General features: G+C 36.7%; 2 protein-coding genes across 6 annotated transcripts in view; one reads left to right on the plus strand and one right to left on the minus strand.

Annotated features, from left to right (window-relative positions):
• The window catches only part of KIF18A (kinesin family member 18A), a 78,857-nt gene extending 67,550 nt beyond the window's left edge, over positions 1-11,307 (minus strand). The window contains exons 1-2 of the mRNA XM_043481144.1: positions 11,186-11,307; positions 1,044-1,416 (exon numbers count right to left, since the gene is read on the minus strand). Coding sequence (XP_043337079.1) covers positions 1,044-1,368 — 325 coding nt within the window. The 5' untranslated portion in view covers positions 1,369-1,416; positions 11,186-11,307. The remainder of the gene's footprint in view (positions 1-1,043; positions 1,417-11,185) is intronic.
• Positions 11,308-11,338: 31 nt separating this feature from the next.
• METTL15 (methyltransferase like 15) overlaps positions 11,339-23,566 on the plus strand; it is a 201,847-nt gene continuing 189,619 nt past the window's right edge. The window contains exons 1-3 of one of the 5 annotated variants that reach the window (XM_043481146.1): positions 11,339-11,447; positions 13,417-13,653; positions 16,781-17,067. In XM_043481146.1, coding sequence (XP_043337081.1) covers positions 16,798-17,067 — 270 coding nt within the window. In that variant the 5' untranslated portion in view covers positions 11,339-11,447; positions 13,417-13,653; positions 16,781-16,797. The other 4 variants (XM_043481147.1, XM_043481145.1, XM_043481148.1 and 1 more) reach the window with 4 other exon arrangements.

Here is a 23,566-nt window from a genome sequence, read left to right on the forward strand (position 1 = left end):
CTCTGCTAAGTTTGTTAACTACAAAAATACTTTTTAGTAGGATGGATTAAACTGATTCATTCTGTTTTATTTTATGTAAGCTGGCAGTACAACATGAAGTCTTAAGATAGTTGGATAATATAGAGTAAAATCAAGAAGAAACCAAAGATTCAGTATTACTTTTGTAGAGACTTTTTCATTTGGAATTAAAATAATTTTTTTAAATCTCTAGAGACAATATGGAGTTTCATGAATGAGGAAAAGAACATCTGCTTAAAAATGAGAATCAAAGAAGGTCTAATCAATAAACCACATTCCATTCTTTTTTGACCTAGAGGGTAAATCTTCTGCAATAAAAGTGAATGAGTCAGTGAAAGCCAGGGAAACATGTTATAGTTTTGGGGTATCTTAAAGATAATGCCATAAATGGTGGTAATTACAAAAATATTAATAATGGTGTGAGGCACCTGGTAAGCACTCAATTAACTGGCATTTTGGAGAGCTCTTTTCTAGGAAATCAACAGAGCCGTTTTGAAAGGCAAATTATTATAGGTCTACTGAGAGCACTAAAGATGCTTCTTTAGGCTGGAGATATACTAAAACAGCACAGGTATGATACTCAACATGGTCTTTAAAAATAGTTACTTCAAGGTAGCATAAAGAAAAAATAGTGCTATGAAGAAACTGCCAAGTGTTCAGAAATGTTCCACTATCCCCCACGGATAGACTGTTGCATAGGTAAACATTGGGCATATTTATGAATACAAATTGTGAGAAATCTGGCATCAACTATCCGAAGCATGTAGTTTTAAAACATAAGGAAATGGAAAGGATGACCATCTATAGGAACCAAAGCAAGACCCAGGAAAAGAAATTTTCAAAAATCAAAAAAATATATGATGACTAAATTTCAAAGAAAATCTACATTTACAATGAAGTACCAAACTGAAGAATTTTTAGCAAACAAGCATCTTAAAATTGATTATATTTAGAAGAGTCTAGTAGATGTCCTAATATAAAAATGAAATCAGGTGGAATTATTAAATCCCAGCTGAAACAATTACCTGTGCAATTATATCCATTCAAAAAACTACGAAGAATTGGCTTAGTAGTGTGTTCAAAAACTTCCAATTGAGTTGAATTTTCATCAAAAACAGCATCAAATACAAACTTAAGATCCTTATTTTGCCTCTTTGTAATGTCTCGATTCATAGTTTTCTTTCCATGGAAAAAGCTGATTTCTTCTTGCTTGGGATCAAAAACAAGAATATGCTTATCCACAACATGGACTACTTTATGAAGTCCAGAGGCCTTTTCTTTCGTGTTCTCAGGACGCACACGGACAACTACTTTCATGTGATGACACAGGTCTTCCTCAGTGACAGACATTGTTGATGATCTTGATTCCTCTGCTTATGTGAATGGTTGAATATTTCTCTGAAATTAAAGAGTATTAATATTAATTCTACTATACACAAAATGACTAGCATGTAGTACTAACGTAAAAACAAAGGTGTTAATTATGCTCCACTCACATAGCAAACGTTACTGGAAATCCCTAGTTTGAAACTTTCCAATGGTTCTTATTCAGACCTGAATTTCTTTTAATGGCCTAGGTCTTCTACCTCACGTGCTATTGTCTTCCCCATTGCCCCTATTCCAACTAACATGCCAAGTGCCCCAATTACGCCCTTCTGCTAGCTATTCTATCATAAAGTGCTTTCCTTAATAATTACATGACTAACTCTGTCACTTCTTTCAAGTCCTTGCTCAAATGATGCCCATTCTGCCCACCCTTATTAAAACTGCCAAACCAATTCCTAATTGCCCTTATACTGCTCAATTTTTTCCCAAAGTACTTACTACCTCCTAATAGAATATATATTTTCCATCTATTTAGCACGCTTGGTGTTTACTTTCTCTATTCTAGTTAAAACTATAAGCCCCTTAAGGGCATTTTAAAAAAATCTGTTTTGCTTACCAATGCGTTCCAAGTCTAAAACAGTGCCTAGTACATGGTAGACACTATAAATGTGCATGTGCATGTTCAGCTGCGTCCAACTTTTTGCAACCCCATGGGTTGTGGCCTACCAGGCTCCTCAGTCCATAGAAATTTCTAGGCAAGAATACTGGGGTGGGTTTCCGTTTCCCACACCAGGGAATCTCCCGGACCTAGGGACTGAACCTGCATCTCCTGTGTCTTCTGCATTGGCAGGCAGATTCTTTACCACTGTGCCACTTGGGAAGCTCAACAGACATTATTAAAAACTGGATGATAAAATATGCATGATTTTAGAGCAGAGACTAGGATCTATAATCAGAGATTAGAATTTCTGAATACACAAAAAATTAGGGGACTATACCATCACTATTACCTTCTACCTGGACGAGCTAACTGACATATACCTGGAACTATTTTTAACTCTATGGGTCTCTGAGATACAGGTACAGATAAGCCGGTTGTGTCAATTTCCAGTGCCAAGAGACTTGCAGCCAAGATCAATTTTATTAAAAATAGTTCGTAAGCCAAAGCTATCCCTTCAGTACCTTAATACAATTCTGAGAGACTGTTTCCTGTCCATTCTCATGATCCAAACTAAAGTAGTATCAGAGCTCTCCTGAAAAATCAAAGCTGGGTTTTTGAGTGGCCTACCTGTGATAATATATCACAGGTAGCTATAAAGTTAGGACTTCCCTGGTGGCTTAGATGGTAAAGAGTCTGCCTACAATGAGGGAGACCCGGGTTCAATCTGGGGTCGGTAAGATCCTCTGGAGAAAGAAATAGCAACCCACTCCAGTACTCTTGTCTGGAAAATCCCATGGACAGAGGAACACGGTATGCTACAGTCCATGGGGTCACAGAGTCGGACATGACTGAGTGACTTCACTTTATTTTCTTTCAGCTATAAAGTTTGAGTTGAAGTGGAAGCCCAGGGTCTGATTAATATTTCAGAGATTTACTAAGTTTTTGTATTTGTGGATCATTTAATATTTTTGCATGTGATGTTTGCAATCTGATCACTTTCACTGTTGACATACTTGAGGAAACGGAGACTACTGAGGCCACTGGAGTAATGCAGACAAGAGATGATGCAGTCAACTTAGAACAGGGAGTGGTAAATATAACCTGAAAGCAAAGACAAGAATTTTCTGATAGACGGGGGGAATGAGAGAAAGATAGGATTCAGGAATGACTCCAAAGTTCTTGGCCTGAGTGTTGGAAGAATACAGTAGCCATCAACTGAGATAGAAATAACTGAGGGTAAAGCAGGTTTTGGGGTGAAGATCAGAAGTTTATTCTGGATATCTGAAATCTGAGAAGATTAATCAACATCTGGGTGGACATATCAAGGCAGCTGAAAGCTAAGTTAAGAAAGTAAAGGCTGTCCTCAGAGTTTGAACGCCATGTGAAGTTTTTCAGTTTTTCAAGTTTATCACAGTATTAAAACTTAGGGGGGCCTTCTAAATCGAGGAGGAGAGAATGATCAATTGTGCTAAATAACTGCTAATAGGTCCAGTTCAGTTCAGTTGCTCAATCGTGTCCGACTCTTTGTGACCCCACGCACTGCAGCATGCCAGGCTTCCCTGTCCATCACCAACTCCCGGAGCCTACTCAAACTCATGTCCATCACTCCCGGAGCTTACTCAAACTCATGTCCATCGAGTCGGTGATGCCATCCAACCACCTCCTCCTCTGTTGTCCTCTTCTCCTCCCACCTTCAATCTTTCCTAGCATCAGGGTCTTTTCAAATGAGTTAGCTCTCCGCATTAGGTGGCCAAAGTACTGGAGTTTCAGCTTCAACATCAGTTCTTCCAATGAATATTTAGGACTGATTTCCTGAATATCCAGGACTGGTTGGACCTCCTTGCTGTCCAGAGGACTCTCAACAGTCTTCTCCAACACCACAGTTCAAAAGCATCAATTCTTTGGCACTCAGTCTTCTTTATAGTCCAACTCTCACATCCATACATGACTAGTGGAAAAACCAAAGCTTTGACTAGATGGACCTTTGTTGGCAAAGTAATGTCTCTACTTTTTAATATGCTGTCTAGGTTGGGCATAGCTTTTCTTCCAAGGAGCAAGTGTCTTTTAATTTCATGGCTGCAGTCACCATCTGCAGTGATTTTGGAGCCTCAAAAAATAAAGTTTGTCACTGTTTCCATTGTTTCCCCATTTATTTGCCATGAAGTGATGGGACCAGATGCCATGATCTTAGTTTACTGAATGTTGAGTTTTAAGCCAAATAGGTTAAGTACTTACTAAAAGTCATCACAGGATTTGGCAACATAGAAGGAAATAAGAGCAATGTGGGGCAATGGTAGAACAAAGGCCTGAATAGGAGAAGACTCAGATAGCAAATACAGGAAGCACTACTGCACAAGTAAGCAAAGAAATGGTGTGGATGGAGAGGGACGGGGTTAAAAGAAGATATTGTGTTTCCTAAAGTGGAAGAAATAATAATGATAAAGCTAACATATATCATAAAACCATATACTTTTGAAAGGAATTCAAATTAAGGCCAAGGCAATCTAAAAGCAGAAAACACTGGACATAGCACTCCCATTTTAGGATGCTATGAGTCCCCAAAATAGAACACTGAAAAGGAAAGGATGGTCATTTAGATTCTAACAGTTAGGTCCCAGATGAATTATTACTCTGCTCTTTCTCCACCCTGAGCTTCTGTCTAGCCAACTTCCATAAATACCTATACCCCTTTTCTTTGACCTTGGACAAGTTACTTGACCTCACTGAGTTCTAGGTTTCTCATTTGTATAAAAGAAATAATACCTAATAGCTGTTCTTAAGGCTAAAAGAGATAAAAAGCATTAAGTGTATTAAGGCATTCAATAAATGCCAATTCTATTCCCTACATGCCTCCAATCCTGCCTCTTCTTCCCAAAGATAACTGGCCCATCTTTTCATTCTTTCCCAATGAGCTTATCACTGGCATTTTGGGTAGGTCAATTCTTCCTTATTTGGAACTGTCTCAAATATTAGAGGATGTTAACATTTCTGACCTCTGTCTATTAAAGGCTAGTAGAATCTCACATTCCTTTTGATACCAAAAACTAACCTCTACATAGATTTCTAATGGGGGGAAGTGAAGAGAAACAAAAGCCTCTTGATGAGGGTGAAGGAGGAGAGTGAAAAAGAGGTTTAAACTCAATATTAAAAAAAAAAAAAAACTAAGATGATGGCATCTGTCCCATCATTTCAAGGCAAGTAGATGGGGACAAGGTGAAAGCAATGACAGATTTCTTCTTCCTGGGCTCTAAAATCACTGCAGATGGTGACTGCAGCCATGAAATTAGAAGATAACTGCTTCTTGACAGGAAAGCTATGACAAACCTAGACAGTATGTTAAAAATGTAAAGACATCACTTTGCTGACAAAGTTTTACATAGTCAAGACAATGGGCTTTCCAGTAGTCAAGTACTGATGTGAGAGCAGGACAATAAAGAAGGCAGAGCATGGAAGAACTGATGCTTTCAAACTGAGGTGTTGGAGAAGATTCTTGAAAGTCCCTTGGACAGCAAGGAGATCAAACCAGTCAATCTTAAAGGAAATCAACCCTGAATACTCTTTGGAAGGACTAATGCTGAATCTGAAGTTCCAACACTTTGGCCACCTGATGTGAACAGCTCACTTTTTAGAAAAGATCCTGAAGATGGGAAAGATTGAAAGGAGAAGAAGGCCACAGAGGATGAGATGGTTGGATGGCATCACCGTTCAATGGACTTGAACTTGGGCAAACTCCAGGAGACGGTGAGGGACAGGGAAGCCTGATGTGCTGCAGTCCATGGGGCAGCGAAGAATTGACATGACTTGGCAACTGAATAACAAAAACAGATTCTCATATTCCTTGAGATACCAAAAACTAAACTCTACACAGATTTTTCTAAAAGCTTTTAGAAATGCTCAACAATGCCTTGCTTTTAATTGAAATGCTTCCCCCCGCCGCCTCAATGGTAGATAAAATATACACAAATGAAATGGTTAAAAAACATATAAAACATCAGGTGATTTTTTTCAACAGATCTTAGGTTGGAAGGTATCTCTTGTTAATTAATTAACTCAATTTTAACTGTTAAAATCCCAGGTCTTCTACTTACTGGCTGTGACAGTGGGCAAGTTACTCAACGTCCTTATGGATTAGTTTCCTCATCTGTAAAGTGGGACTAATAATAATACCTACCTTATAAAGTTCCTGTGAGGATTAGCACTTAGAAAAATACCTGGCACAGAGAAGGCATTATAATGTCTGCTATTAATATTACGTATAGCTTAGTGAGGAAAGAGCCATTGATAAAACAGTGGTGCAAATAAGCAAAGCTGTAACTCTGATAAGTGCTATCAGATAAAGGTTAACAGTGCTACCTAAGAGTGATACAGTTTGAAAACTTCCCAGAGGAACAACTGGAATGGAGAGCTGAAGAATGGATAGTTATTACCAGGTTAAAAAAAAAGATTTCAGGAAAGAAAACTAGTTATGCATTCAATAAATATTCACTGAGTGCCTTGTATGTGTAAGGCATTTTTCTGGGTCTTGGAACAGACAGTAAGTGGCTCCCAGGCAGGAATACTTCAGGGCAGCAAGTCCAAAAGCCTGTGGTAGGAAACAGCTTGCGCAGAGGACATAAATGGCTGTGTGGTCAATTTGCTTAAATCTCATTTTGTTTAACCATTTAGTTTTATATGATTTTAATTCTATCTATAGCATCTAAAGAGATGCTCAGTTAAGCTCTGCTCAGTCCTGACTGTAGCTGGAGAGAACAAAAGGGAATGGAGAAGGCTGCATTAAAAAGATTAAGCTGGATAAAAGTGGGGCCAGATCTAGAAGATTTGAATGTCAGGTTATAGAACTTAGATTTGACTTTTAAGTTAATTGGGAATTAGTAAATGAAAAAATTACGCTCAATTATGTTCAAATATGCTGATGTCATTAGGAATTAATGAGGTTGTTCCTACATTAAAACATGATGACTGCTTTTTTTTCCTAACATGGACAAGTAAAAGAGACAGACATCCAGTTGATTCTGACTAAGGCACATAGAAATTACATTCCTTGACCATTTTTACTTAAGTGGCAAAAGAAAAGACTACATATTGTTATCTGTGCAATAATGTGTTACCTCAAAAATTATTTTCAGATGATCATTCAGAAGATAGTATCACAGTCTTTGTTCAGTTTTGTCATATCTACTTTCAAGTGATATCTGTTGAATAGAATCAAAAAAGCAAGCTGGTGGGATTTCACCGGTGGGACTAAAACATTAAGGACAAACACAACACCATTTCCTTTATAATAGAAAGGTATCTCTAGAGTGGGTAGAGTATGAAAGAGAGTGATGAAGGGGCTTTAGTAGTAATCTATAAAATGATAGGGTTGGACTACATTGATAACTAATGTTCTTTTCTAGATCTAAATTTTATGATTATTGTGTATCACTAAAACATAACTGCTAATAGGACTATATGTTTCTACCTTTATATTCCTCCTTATCTCTTGCCGTGTGCTTGGTATATAGTTAAGTTCTCAAAACATCTGATTAATGAATAAATTAATTAGTAAGTTATAAAAGTAGACTTGGAATTCAAAAAAGCAATATAGCCATTTTTGGCAAACACATACTATACTTCTCTAAGAGAACCAACATACCATAGTAGGGTAAAATGGTTGGCAATAACAAGAAATCATAATGAGGAACCTGAGGCATCAAAAAAAGTTAAATAATATGCCCAATTTCTTTACAAAATTAGGAAAATGAGATCATTTTTATGTTAATTGTTGAAGATGGTTAAAACACTATCACTTAAATAAAGTTAACATCGGGAGAATGACTTACATAGAGAGCCTCATTCTTCTGTTATGTTTAAGGAAGCGGTGTTAAAACTAATTCTCTTCAACAGTTGCAAGTTGAACAGGCAACCAAGTTGAACAGTTGCAACCAAGTTGAACAGGCAAATCCTCATCTTATATCTAGCTACTGTTTTCCTAGATAAAATTTAAGCCCGTTAAGTCAAAGACCATATGAATATATAATAAATTTGACTCAATTCATCAATTGGATGTACTGATACTGTCTTCAAAAGAAATCAGATGATGTGATGTACTTCATCTTGTTCTGCTCCAATGACTTTCCAGCATATGAATAAAATGCAAACTCTTTACCAGGTCCTATAGGATCTATACCTTACTCCTGTCTACTGTTACCCTCCCTCTCCATTACTGTTCAGTCACACTGTCCTTCTCAGTGTTTGTTCACCTCAGTCTCATTTTGGCCTAACTTTCTCTTCTCTCTGCCTGGAAGGCTCTATCTTCAAGTATTTACAAATCTTAATATCTCAGTTCATCATTCAGGTCTTTGTTCAAATGTCACTTCATAGAGGTTTTCCCTAAAGATTTCATTCCAAACTGTATCACCCTGCCCTTGCCTCTCTAATTCCTTATCAGTTTTATTTTCCTTCCTAGCATATAGACTACTTGGAAAATACGTATTATTTGGTTACATGTTTATCGCTTAGTTCCCTTATAAAATGCAAGCACTATGAGAGCTGGAACTTCATCTGTACTCCAGAACCTAGAAAAGGGCTTGTCATATATTTAGAAATTTTTACATACTTGTTGAATAACTGAATGAATGAACTAATGAAGATTTTCAAGATATGTGTGCAAAAAATAAATGCAGAATAGTGGATATGGTATTCAACCATTTGTATTTTCAAAAGACATATACATACTTGTATGTGTGTGGGCTCTCTTAGGAAGATAACACAAGAAATTGAAAATACAGTTGCTTGATGGTGGGAAAATAATTGACAAGCAGGTTTACTTTCTCCTTATATTCTTTTGTACTATTTGGGTTTTAAACAAGTCTAGTTAATTTTATCTCAAAAACAAAACAAAAAATATTAAAAGTTACCTTAAACACAAAGTTTCTCTTAATAACTTTGGAATACTTTTTCCTGAGCTGTTATTCTACAAATAGAAATGTGCTAAACAATTTACATACTTATTTAATCTCTGGAACAACCCTGTGATATAGGATTTTATATCATAAGATATGATACAAAATCATACCTATTTTAAATACAGAGAAACTGTAATACAGAGAGGTTAAGTTAACTGGCTGAAGTCACATTACTGGAAGCACAAGACATGAAATTTGAACTCTGACTGACTGAACCTAAAGTTCAAGTATTTAGTCATCCTCTCCATAATGAGATAAATATATAACTAAGAAATTTTCTGATAGAAGAAGTTAAACTATTTATTTCCACTTCTGACAGAAACCTCAGGGCCTAACACTGGGGCTCCTGAAATGAATGTTGAAACAAAACCGGAAGTTCATGATTTTTCTGTGCCAGTTGGATAATGTAAGTATCTATTTTCAGAAAATGTTATTAATTGAGAACTCTTGAATTAGGTGAATATGGTGATAATTAGTAATAATGAATAGTGGCTGTCATTTGAGTACACTCTGTATGCCAGGCATTATGATAAACATTTGACATTCATCATCTCATTCAGTCCTTAAAATATAAAGTAGACTCTATTACTGTCTCCAGTTTACAAAAACAGAGACTTAGTTTTAGGATAAGGAATTTTTCCAAAATGACATAGCAATTAAATGAGAAGCCAGAATGTGGATCCAGGTCCAAATCTACAATCCAATTCTTAGCAGCTATGCTTTATTGGAATCAAAACAAAAGGCTTTCAAAAAATGGAGCAGACGTGTTGTAAAAATTTTCTTGAAGGTGTGGAGTAATACAGTTATAATTTATTTCTTAAATACAAATTCAAATTTGAATTTGATTCAGATTCCATAAACATTTTTTAGGACCAAGAACTACCTTCCACTTTATCATGTACAGTCTCTACTTAAACCTCTTATTGGAAATAACTTGAGTGTTAGAGCCACTGCTTCTAGTAACTTGCAAGCATCAAGGAAGAATGAAAATTTCAAATGGGGGGAGGACAGTACTAACATCTGGACTATCTTTTTCCTCCTAGTTTTCAGAGTTGACAGCTTAAAAGTCATTTTATTGTGTACCTTAATTGATTCAAGATATATTTAGAGTGGTACAAGATATGTTTTTAAAATGAACTTTGTGTACTTGTAAATACTTGTTTAGTAATAGAAGAGAAGACAATTTCTACCGTTAAAAGGCAGATAATCTTTGTGTACTGAAACAAACAATTCCTACAAAATAGTAGAAGGTTAATAAAAAGCAGTATCTAATCTTTGGATTTCATGTTCTCTGGCAACAAAGTTCATAAATACTTACCAAAATCCAAGATGGGGGCGCTGACCATGGTAGAATAACACTATCAACTGAAACCTGTAGAATGCCTAACACATCCTACCTGGTTGTTAAAAATTAGTAACCTATACACTATACAACACAAATTTTCAATTCTGGCCAAATAATGTCATAAAAAGCTGTCAGCCTTGACTTCTCTGAAAGGGAGTGCCTAATGAACACTCCTCAAGGCGAATCTCGCATAAACTTAAGAAGCGATGGTAGAAGAACTGATTCTCAGTGCTTTTTCATTTGCAGAGCATCATCTACCAGTATCTGTTCCATAGCCAGGCTGATCCTCAGCAAACCCCAAATTAGTAACTGTTGGCAGGTTTTATCTTGATGCTACAACTGGGGCTCGGGGAAGGTTCCCAGCTGATCTTTGACAGGTTAACAGCGGAACCTCGCTGGACAAAAAGCTTGCAAGTTGGTGAACCAAGGCTCCTCATCGGATAGTTAAGCCTAGAGTTAGTCATACTTCAAAACAAAACACTCTGTATATGGAGTCCGGAAGGAACTTTGCACTCTAAGGTACTGAACAGTTAGTGTTCTGCCAAAGTCTGGGAAAAGAGCCAGGATGCCCTTTAAAATTTCCGACTTCCTCAGAATTTCAGGTAGGAGATCCCTGATCTTCCTGCTGAGCCGTCGAGGACTCTCGTTCAGGCAGAGCCACATTCTAGTGCGTTCTCAAGTTCCTGCTTCCCTTCACTTTCTCCTCAAGGAACCTTAACCAGGCCCACCCGCAACCCTACACCAAAGCCGCACTTAACGCTTCCGTGTTTGTCAACAAGCCCAGTTGGTCCTCTATTCCTGAGGCGGCGGGACCTCTCCGCTTCCAGCGAGATAGGTCATCCAAAAAAAGTCCCCGAGACCAGTTTTCTCCTCTAGCCTTACACTCACCTCAGGCCCAGAAAGTTTCAGGGACTCTTCACTCGATTGTCCGCCACCCGGTTATTCAACTCAGCCTCGAGATTCAAACTCTAGCTAGCTTCTTCAGCGCCTCTTTTCATTGGCTGCCGTATTCGTGACGTCAACACGCAGGACGTGGCCGTGGCGCGCTGCAGTTTGGCGCCAGGCGTTTTAGCGGCGCGGAGAACTAGAAGCTGCCTTACTCCGCGTCACCGTGGCAACGCGGAGGCTGTTTCCGGAGGCGTTGGCCGAGGTGGGCGGGGTTAGGCTGCAGCTGCAGGTTGGAGGCAGCCACCTGGGATCTTCAGGAAGCCTTCAGACCGCGGGCTCGGGCCCGGCCCCTGGGTTCAGGGTGTGAGTGAGACGAGTGCGGGCAGGGCTTGGCCTTGCCCTCTGCTAGGGGGAGAGGCGGAGCCTTTTGGGTATGGATTAATGGGTTTTGGGTGTTTACTTTCTCCTTTTCTCTATTAAACAATGAGGCCTCCAAGGCACAGGTCCCGCGACCTGGAAGCTATACGGGCCTGTTCCTTCCAGCCACTTTCATTTGGACAGAACTGGGGTCAATTCATCTAAATTAATCCAAAATTAATCCAAAAGTCCAGGACTTTTGGTTTGAGGCCCCAGGCTTCATTGCTCAGGAACCCCAGGCCCATTCCCTTAGTGCCTGCTGACTGTGAAACTATTTGTTGTATGACTGTTTTTTCCATTTCTTTCTAAGATGACATTACAAAATAAATTTATTTAAATTTATTGGCCTAGTTCATTATTGGATGCAGTGGGCTTTCAAGTCCTGGGTTGTAGTTAGAATTTTAGAATGTAACTATAAAAAGAAAAAAATATATATCTGGAAAAAAATGGCAGATGTGTTTGCTAAGAGAATTCATCATTTGTTTCTCAGGATATTTTTAATAGTATGATCTGAATTTTTGTTGTTCTTATGTTACTATTGTTGTATCCATTCAGCAGTTATTGATTGTATATTTTAAGGACATAATAGCACACAGTTGAGTCAAACTCCTGGCCCTCTTGGAGCTTATGTTCTAGTGATTCAACATCACCATATATACAGGATGGCACACCACTAAATGTTGAGTATTATAAGTGAACAATGTAGGGGAAACCTTCATAGGCATTTATTTCATGTTGAAGAAAATCAGAAGCACTTTGTATTGTATATGATACATAATATATGATTATTTCTGAGCACTGGATAGAGCATCAATCAAGCTACTAATTGCTGGCAGTACTAGATGGATCTTAGCTAATGAGATAGTGATTTGTATGGTGCTGGGTTTGGTAGTAAAACTGAGAAGGCTTTTTATTTTATTTCAAATATGCACTCACTCTGTGGTACTTTACTTTGATGTTCTGGGCATTTTATTAATTTTATATATACTATCTGATCACTTCCAAGTTTCAAAACAGCCCATGAGGTGTATATACTATTTATTTTACTGAAAAGAAAACTGAAGTTTTCAAAAAATCTCTGAAGAAAAATATTTATTTTGAAGGGTACAACCCAGCCAATTCAGAATGGAGTCACTTGTTTCTGAAATACTTTCTAGATTAAGTGATATTAATATGATATCCTAATTTAGTATGAAAATAGGCATGTTTTACCAGTTCCTTGTAAAATTGTACTGATCATTGCTAAAGGAGAAGTATTTAAATTTCTTCCTTTTTGATAGCCACATTGTATAAGGCTGAACCAATTTCATGGGTGTTTCTATACCTAATCTAGTGCTTATTTTACATTTAAATTCTGCATCACGCTTGCTGTTTAAAAGAGTTCAGATTATGAAGTTCATATTCTTAAGGAATTGTCCATATCTCTTAAGGAATAAGAGACATTTTAATGTTACAATCAATGTCATTACTCTGGCAGCTGGCTTCTCTTTAATTGGCAAGTCATTAAGGAGTTTAATAGAACGGATAGGAAACTGGTGTATTTTGTAACGAAATGAAGGCAAAAGAACCAAAATTTTTCAAACACGTAGTGCTAAGGAGAAAGAACTTCCCACCTTTTGTTAGGAATTAAGAGTATAACTAACTGCCGTCTTACTTAGAACACAGCAATTTAACACAGGTTTAGAGTAAACTGAAAAGAGTGGAGAAAAAGAGAAAATGGAAAGTTAGATTTGAAGTTGCATCAGACACATAAAAAAGTAAAAGTGAATTTAAAGCTGGCAATGATAGGAATTTATATCCCACCCCACCCCCAGGAACACCTTTTGAAGCCCAAGCGCCTGCGGGACCCTTTGGCAGCTGGGGACTGGAAGCAACGGAACCAAAGGCAGACGGTCCTCGGTTGCTGGGGCGGACGTGGGCCCAATCTGTCCGTCCTCGCAAGTTTCCCCCAGGGCTGGGACCTGGGCGAGCGGCAAATTCAGAATTTCCCGGACTGTAGTGGTTGTTGCAGGCCCGAGTTGGAGGCTAACTGAGAAATCTTCGTTCCTCAGGTGAGGAGAAGGTGGTCGAGTCCCGAGAGCTCTTTTGGAACCCGCTCCACGCCTGTGGGGGAACTTCCAGGGGACGACGGATTCGCCCAGCGCAAAGGAAACTCGCGCCTCTGCTCTCACGCTTACTCTCCTCAGCACTCATTCATACCGAGTTCAGAAGTTTCTAAACAGTTTCCCTCGTCCGACTGTAATTCTTACGCAAAAGAATGGATTTTTTTTTTTTTTTTCCTTCTTCTTCTTTAGGACCTTTTTCACGTTCTCTGCGTTCGGTTGCCAGCCTCCAGGTCGACTTTTTGGCCTTGGGAATTAAATTTCCAAAGAGTTTTCTCTGTAGGGGGAGCTGACTGCAATGATGGTAATTGGGTAGTACCGTTGAGGAAGTAGTTTTCAAAGGTATCGCTCACCTTTGTGTTCCCACGTTTAAAAGAGTAACCAGGCTAATTACGTGGTCTCAGCCGCTTAGACTGAATTTTGCTGGCAGGCAAAAAGTTAAATGGCTTACCTAGAAAACCACAGAGTTGGCTCTAAAGCTTAGATTTCCTGATATCCTGCTTCTTTACTGTAAACAGAGGGAACCTAAAACTATCTTAAATCTTTCAGGGTGGCTGGTTCTTAGCAGAATGCAGGAGTGCTCTGAGTTACCTGGTAGGAGTTTGGGCTGCAGAAGAGAGGGGATTTCCTTTAGAGCTTGCCCCCTTCCATTTTTAGGGACATGTTAAAAAACACAACCAAAGAGGAAGGTTAATTACTGAAATGTTTTCTCTATGCTTACTCAGGTTAGTAGCCAATTCATGCATAATAAACTCTAAAGGCTTTGTACCTTAAATATATTTGAGTAAATACAAAGAAATTGATTGCAGAAGAAAATTCAATGCTGTTGAAAACTTCTTTTTTTTAAATCCTACTTGGCTTTCCCTGCATGGTTCTGATTCTGATATTGGAATTGATGGACTTTTTTATTTGTTCGATTGCTTGTTTTGTTAAAAAAATTATCAAAATCTGAACATCCAGTTTAGATTGTTTACCATTTATTGGATAGGCAGAATAATAGAATCAGTTTTAGTTGTATTGTTTAAATACTCCAGATTCCAGTACTTAGGGCTGTGCATCCTTACAGTGTCTTCTGTTAGGTGCCACACTGTATACTGTATTTCCAGGTGTAGTAGACCAACAGTAGGATATTGGCTCCTTAAAAAAGATGAGTATAATTCATGGCATACTAAAAATACATAGTCAGTGTAATCAAAGTATCTTTCAATTACATGACTGTATTAAATAAAGCCAGTTGGCTGTGTTTATAACATGTAGGTTAAGATAAATTCTGGGGAAAGATTGCTGGTGTTACAGTTCTAGCTTTATGACTCTCCAACTGTGTGACCTTTTGCTGATTACTTCTCTGTTTTCTCCTCTGTAAAATGGAAATAATAATAGTACCTACCTCTAAGTGCTGGAGTAAGGATTAAATGAGTTAGTACATATAGTGTGCTTAGACTAGTAAGTGGTACTTAGTAAGTGCTCAATAAATGTTAGCATTTATTTTGAAATATGTTAGAAATGCCAAGTTAGAGCATAGTTTGGCTTGTGTAAACTTTCTGGAAAGCATAAGGCATAATTCATAATCTGGCTAATTTGTTAACTGCTGAACAACTAAAATTGTTATACTGTTATATAACATTATATAGCATTTATATATGTAGTTGTTATACAGATGTTATACTGAACATCTAAAATTAAAACACTCATTTAACAAACTTTTTTGGCACAGTTTTTCTGTGTCATATTTGCAACATAATTAGTGAATTATGTCTTTGGTACAGTTGACATATTATCCTCACAGTTACATCTTATTGATACTATATACAATATCAAATATATATTTTTATGTTACAATTATTAATGTGATTGACTTTTCAACATTATTCTTCATTTTCTATTGCAAAAGGAAGTTAAGGCATATTTAAGCAAAATTTATCTTTCTTGGCTATCTTGAAAATGTGGTTTTTCGTAGGGTTCGGGAGACAGGTGAAATTTCTAAAGCAAGGTTTGATACAAACATTAATTCTGTAGAATCTGGAATATATCGAACCAGTTTTTTTTCCACCAAGAAAACACATATTGAGCACCTAGTATGCATCTAATTTTGTGGATATAAAGGTGTGGTTCTAACTTCTAAGTAACTCATAATTCATGAGGAAGGAAGAGTAGTGTTAAATTGTTATTTATTGTAATAATGTCAAAAATGTTGTTTGCAACCACAAACAACATTTGGAGTAAAGAGCATAATATTTTCAAAAGGTATTCTGTTAATATATTTCATAAATTATGTTTTTTCCTCTTCATTTTAGAGTTGAACATTCCAGAATAAAACGGAGCAAGTTAGAGGGAAAAAAAAGAATGTATCAGTTATTTACTTGATTTTTTGGGGGGGCAGGGAGCAGACAATTAAAACAGTGTTGGATGTGAAATGTCAAAGTGTGTGTTCAGTGGAGTGTTTATAAAGTATAGTTTAAAATGATATATATGTCACTGATACAGGGCATGGTGAGATGATTTTGTCAAAAATTATCCATGACAAATCTATAAGGTTTTTTTCACAGACTGATAACCTCTTTTTCTTTTCGGTTGTACATGCATAGCCTTTTTTCAGTTTCTCAAAGTTAAATTGAAAATTAAGATTTAGCATTATGTGAAAAACAATTAAAAGGGCTTGAAATTAAAGAACATGTGAACCTAAAATAGAATGATATTTATAATCCCGTCAGCCATCTAGATAGCTTTTTCAGATTAACGGTTTTGATGCATTGAACCCATTCTTTAAACTTAATTAAAATTCAAAAAAACATATTTCAGAAAATTATGATTAATAAATATTCATATCTCTGATGGTTAAAACATTAATGGTCTTAGAGCTTATCAGGCCACATTAAAAATATTTTCAGATAGTCTCTGGGGTTCTCTTGGGTTCCTTGCCTTATATAAGGAGGGTAGTCACTGTCACTTGTTTGAAATGATGAGTTTTATATATTTTTCATGTGGTAAATATTGCACACTAATTTGCTTTCCCCCAAGTATTATAACATTCGTTAAAAAAAAAAATCCAACAATCATGATTTTAATTTTTTTCTAGATTTGTTGATCTACAGAATGCTTCGATACCCATATTTTTGTAGAATCCATAAAAATTTTCTTTCATGCTGGTTGGAATCTGGCATATTTAATTTGGGTGTCTGGCCAAAAAAAATACATGCTACAGCAGAAAGATATAATGAATATGAAGCCCAGGAGGAAACAGATCAAACTGGAGTTGAGGAGTTACACAGATCTCAAGATAGAGATTCTGAAGTGATGACTAAGTTACATATTCCAGTGATGGTGGATGAAGTTGTTCGTTGTTTGGCACCACAAAAAGGGCAGGTAAGTTGATTAATCTTATATTTTCTAACACTTTTTACTTGAAATACAATTCACTTAATGTTCACATTTAAGTGGTTTTTAGTGTATTTACAATGTTATACAATTATCACCACTGTATAATGCAAGAACATTCTTATTATCCCAGTAGGAAACCCCAAACCCATTAGCATTCACTCCCCATTGATTCCCTTCTCCTTGTGCCTGACAACTTGCTGATCTATTTTTTGTCCATATGGATTTGTCTGATCTGGACATTTCATATCAGTGGATTCATGCACTTTGTGATCTTTTCTGCCTGCCTTTTACTTAGCATGTTTTCAAGATTTATCCGTGTTGTGATGTGTGTCAGTAATTATTTCTTTTTATTCCTGAATCATTCTGTTGTATGGATATGACTTTTTTTTTAATCCGTTCATCAATTGATAAGGTTTATGTTTCCATGTTTAGACTACTCTGAAATGCTGCTATGAACATTCATGTAAAAGTTTTTGTGTGAACATATATTCAGTTCTTTTGGGCATGTGCCTTGGAGTGGATGCTGGGTCATATGCTAACTCTATGCCTAACTTTTTGAGAACCTGGCAAACCGTTTTCCAGAGTTGGTTAGTTTCATCAAATAACAGTTTTAAAAGGAAAAGAATATCATATTCTATGTGGTTAGGATATGAAAATGAAATTCTATTATAGCTTCTTGAGAATTTTAATCTTTTTAGGAATGACTGGAGACAAAGGTAGAAATTTCAATTCCCATCCTGTTTTCTTAGGCTAAGTTTTCAGCTACCCTTTTGTCTTACTGAGAATTCTCCAGAGAAATAGGACCAACAGGATGTGTTGGGGAGGCGTGAGTATATATGTGGTTATCAAAAGAGAGAGAAGGAGAGATTGATTGATTTTAAAGAATTGCCTCAATTGATTATAGAGGGTTGGTAAATTCAGAATCTCCATAGTAGGCTGGCAGGCTGGAGACTCACTTAAGACTTCCAGTTTGAGTCCAGAGACAGTTGACTGGAAGCACTTCTCCCTGTTCCAGGGAGGGCAGTGATTGTTCTATTAAGGCTTTCCAGTGATTGGATGAGACCAACCCATTTTTTTGGAGGATAATCTACTTTACTCGGTCCAGTAACCTGTGAAGTAGAAAAATAACCAAGGAAAAACAAACCCCATAAAATCTCCTCCTAATTCAGTATTGTATCTGCCTTTTTTCAAAAACCAAGTGGAATAAAATTAGGCAATTCTATAACTTGACCTACCCTGCTGTTTCATTGTTTAAGTTCCTGATAAATGTAATGTTGGTTTGTTTTTACGTTTCTATTGTTCTGATTTGAGTTGAGTTTTCTAGTTACTTTTTATTGAAAGTTTAATTTTATGAATGTTATTTCTGAGAACTTTAAGGTGAGGTACACTTAGAGACAGTGTTATTTCTTACCTTTTCTGCTGTCTGGCAGACAGCTTTATTCACTATTCCCTTAATCTTCAAGTAATAAAGAACTGCTGACAGTCCTTGGACAGGAAAGGTCTTCATTCTTCCAGAATCCATTATTTGCTGTGTTTCTTTCTGAGCCTTTTCTCCAAAATCATATTCCTTTGCAAACTATGAGTCATACATTCACCTGTATCAATCACCCACTTAATTACTGTTTTTCACATCACCTTCGATGATAAATTTACAAATGAAACTCTTGATCATAATAAGAGCTTTAAAAAAAATCTACATGTAGTTTTGAGTGAGGCCTTCATCATTTAATAATTATTTCCTTTTCTTTGATATTTAAAAGATGCTTACTTAAAGAAAATAATTGATCTTGGGAATTTCTTCTTTATCATAGCCTATTCACTACATATTAATTGTGCAAATATTTATGAGTTTGAATTAAAAGAACAAATAATTGCTCACATTTTTCTCTTCCTTAGGGCTTCCCTGGTGCTCAGTTGCTAAAGAACCCGCTTGCAATTCAGGGGACCCTGGTTCAATTCCTGGGTCAGGAAGATCCGCTGGAGAAGGGATAGGCTCCCCATTTCAGTATTCTTGGGCTTCCCTTGTGGCTCAGCTGGTAAAGCATCTGCCTGCAATGCGGGAGACCTGGGTTCAATCCCTGAGTTAGGAAGATCCCCTGGAGAAGAGAAAGGCTACCCATAGGGTCACAAAGAGTCGTACACAGCTGAGCGACTTTCACTTTTTCTCTTCCTTGGGAGTTACTCTTTGTGACCCTGTGCACTGTAGCTCACCAGGCTCCTCTGTCCATGGAAGTCTCCAGGCAAGAATGCTGGAGTGGGTTGCCATTTCCTTCTCCAGGGGATCTTCCTGACCCAGGGATTGAACCTGGGTCTCCTGCACTGCAGAGAGACTCTTTACTGACTGAGCCACCAGGGAAGCCTTGGGAGATACAGAAGGAATTAAACAAATTATAATTCTTTCTCCTTTCCCATTTTTCATTATTTCATATTCTGGGTGAATAATTTTTTGTAAGAAAGTACTACTTGTTCTAAAGCCATTTTTCTTGCTCTTGAAGATGTTTTAGTATAGGCTACCTTGGTCAGTCTTTTATTCCTAATTTCTGAAAACTGGAGACAATAAGCATGATCCTTTCTAGCTGAAGATGATAGCAGTTCAGAGGATATAGGAAGCTTTGTATTCTTTGCCCAATAATGTTGCTAATGTAGCTTGGTGCCTTGAGGGTTTCTGTAAGAGTGATAAGTTACGAGGGACATGATGGTCATGCAAGGACTAGTACCAGTAGCTATGTAATTTCCTACAAGTAGCTTACTGTGGCTCTACCTCAGATTCCTCATCTGTGATATGAAGTACAACCTGTCTCCTATGATCATTGTGAGGGTTAAATGAGTTCATTTATTTAAATTGCTTAGAATGATATCTTCTGAGTAGTATAAGCTCAGTAAACATTAGCTGATACTATTATGGGGATTAAAAAGGATCAGCATTAGTAGCTAGATACAATAATATTAAGAGAATATGTAAAATAGATAGCTAATGGGAAGTTTCTTATAACACAAGGAGCTCAAATTGGTGCTCTGTGACAAGCTAGAGGGGTGGGATGGGGTGAAGGGTATATGAGAGGATTAGGAGGGAGGGGACATATGTATACTTAGGTGTGATTTACATTGTTGTATGGCAGAAACCAACACAACATTGTAAAACGTAAAAATAAAAAAATCATGGAAAAAAAATTAGGAGAAAAATGCTAGGAGACAGCAAAAGTGGAAATAAAAGTACCAACAAAGGTGAAACCAACATGTTTGCAGCTGGAAAGTACTGTTTCTTATGCCTTGAACCATTCTTCAGGTCTTGAGTTAAATTTTATTTTCTCAGGGAAGCTTTTCCAGAGCATACAGAGGAGGATCGTCTCCTGGTTAACATATTCATGGAGTCATACACTTTTCTTTCCTAGCATTTATAATTTTTTTTTTTTAATGAGATTATTTGTTCAATGCATGTCTTTCCTAGCAGACTGCCCTCCATGAATGTCATGGATATGTTGATCTTGTCTACCATTATATTTACAGGGCCTAGCATAAGGACTGTAACATGGTGGATTTGTAGTGATTTTTAAGGCAATGGATAAAAGTCAGAGTAAACTGGAGCACAGATGTGAGGGACAGATAAAAGGAATATCCCTCAAGTACTAAAGGAGCTTCTCAGGCTCAAGACTTTCGTATGATTCCAGCCTCAGTGTGGCAGGCCCAGTCTGAGGAAGCAGCTGGAGAAATCTGGTAAAGGAACATATAGGAGGACTGAGAAAATGAGTTGGTATCTAATTGATGCAGAATAGATTATGATAAATGTCAGGCTAAATTTGTAAGTTTGAGTTTCTAAATACTCTTAAGTGTTTTATCTATTTTGATATTCTAACATTTAATATTAATTTCATTGTTGCTTGATTTGCTATAGTTGTCATGGTATAAGGTATACTTTTCTTTATAAAAATGCATTATACTCTATATAATGGATTTTCCCTAACATCAATAGCAGCATTTCACTTGTTTTACTTTAAATCTTTATAATCTTTAAATAGAGATTGAGCATAAAAGAGAAAATCCTGGTACTATAGACTTACTTTCTTTATATATTAAAAGCTGATCAGTCACAGAAGGAAGGAGCTTATTTTGTTTGACCTCAAATTATTGAGAAATTTAGAAACCTCTATAAGAGACAGGCCCTGTACCATAGCACATATATGAAGATGCATTTTTTTCCTAAAGAAAGGACTATATAAATTTCAGATGAAATGGACTGTGTCAACATGTAGTTGTCTCCTCTCCTTTATTTTTAAACATATAGCTTTCTTGGAAACAGATTTTTATTTTAAATTTTATTCTGCCTTTGTTTATTTGAAAAATGTTTCTGTTTTAAAGCATCATGGAGCTAGTTAAATGACCTTTGTTATCAAAATACCTTCAGAAGTGTGATATTTCCAGTGTTGTACTGGTAAATATTTAACACCTGGTCTGTCGGTCAGGGTGGAGTATGGTTTTAAAAAAAAGAAAAACCCCAATTTATTTTGTTTGCAGATTTTCATGAAATACAAATTCCTATTATCACCCGTTTCAAGCTAGTAACCTGGTATCATTGAATGTACCATTAGGAAGAAGTATGTACAGTTGGCTCTCTCCAACCCGTGTGAATCACACTGGATATGACTCACAATTGATGCCATTAGATATATGTAGGTTATATAATGGCAAAAAATTTTGCCTGACAATTCTGAAAATTAGTATAGTCTGTCAATTTTTCCCTTAGCTTATTTGACATTCCCTACTTAAGATCTGTATTTTGTGTTTCTCTACCCTAGAAGGTACCATGGTTTAGCCATAGAATACTGTTTTCATTTACTTTTTTAGCAGTGACATTCTTTTTTTCTCTAATAAACAATCCATCCCAAATATAAAATAGGTTAAAAATGATATTCTGTAGTATGACTTTGTTTATATGATTTACTGGTGCTAGAATCCATAATGCATTATATAACAGTGAGACATTTTGAGTGCAAAAACTTTGAAATTAGCATTAGTGTCCTTTTATTTTTTGCACAATTTGAATTCACATCGATAAATAAATATAAAATGTAACAGTTTGTTTGTTAAAGTTGTCCTGAAATCTCACCTTGATTTTTATTTCTGTAGAAGTAGTAAGATAATTTTAATTAAATCAAAGAGGGCATTTTATTAATAAACATATAATTAAAGTTTCAATACAGCGGTAAAGCAGTTATAAATATTTTTGCACCTAATTTCAGACCACCAAAATAAATGAAGCAAAAACTATGGGAATTGAGGGGAGAAAGAGACAGTACTACAGAAATAGTTAAGAGACTTCAGTACCTACTCACAATATTCTATAGAACAACCAGACAGTATTTAAATAAGGGAATAGAGAACTTAACACAATAAACCAATTGTTTAAGACATACAGAACACTCTACTCAATATCAGCAACATACACATGTCTTGAGTACACATGGGATATTTTCCAGGATAGAATGTGTGTTAAGCTGTAAGTTCAGTCTCAATAGATTGTAAAAGATATCATTCAGAGTATCTTCTCCAGTCACAATGGGATAAAATTAGAAATCAACAGCAGAATACAATCTAGGAAATTCATGAATTTGTGGAAATTAAGTAAAACATTCTTAAACAACCAATAGATCAAAGAAGAAATCACAAGGGAAACTAGAAAATACATAGAGATGAATGAAAACAAAATCACAATATACCAAAACTTAAGTTACACAGTGAAAGAAGTCCTAAGGGAGAAATTTATAGCTATAAATGCCTAGATAAAAAAACAAAGTTCTCAAATCAGCAACCTATCTGTACAACTAAAGGAACTAGGAAAAGAAGAGCAAATGAAACCCAAAGTGAAATGGTGGAGAGAATCAATGAAACCAATTTTAAGGGACCAACAAAATTGACCAGTCAATTCTTCCCTGCAAGGTTCTAACTGTTGCTTCTTGACCAGCATATAGGTTTTTCAGGAGATGTAAGATGGTCTGGTATTCCCATTTCTTTAAGAGTTTTCCACACTGTCTTATGATCCACAAGTCAAAGGCTTCAGCATAGTCAATGAAACAGAGGTAGATGGTTTTCTTTAGTTCCCTTGCTTTCTTTTTCATCCAGTGAATCTTGGCAGTTTGATCTCTAGATTGAGAAAGGAGTACGACAAGGCTATTTATTGTCACCCTGTTTGTTTAACTTATATGCAGAGCACATCATGAAAAATGCTGGGCTGGATGAGTTACAAGCTGGAATAAAGATTGCTGGGAGAAATATCGACAACCTCAGATATGCAGATGATGACACTCTAATGGCAGAAAGTAAAGAGGAACTAAAAACTTCTTGATGAGGGTGAAGGAGTAGAGTGGAAAAGCCGGCTTAAAACTAAATATTGAAAAAACTAAGATCATGGCATCTGGTCCTAGCACTTCATGACAAATTGAAGGGAAAAAGGTGGAAACTGTGACAGATTTCCTCTTCTTGGGCTCTA

Source organism: Cervus canadensis, chromosome 11 (assembly GCF_019320065.1).
Source record: "Cervus canadensis isolate Bull #8, Minnesota chromosome 11, ASM1932006v1, whole genome shotgun sequence".
NCBI classification, from domain to species: Eukaryota; Metazoa; Chordata; class Mammalia; order Artiodactyla; family Cervidae; genus Cervus; species Cervus canadensis.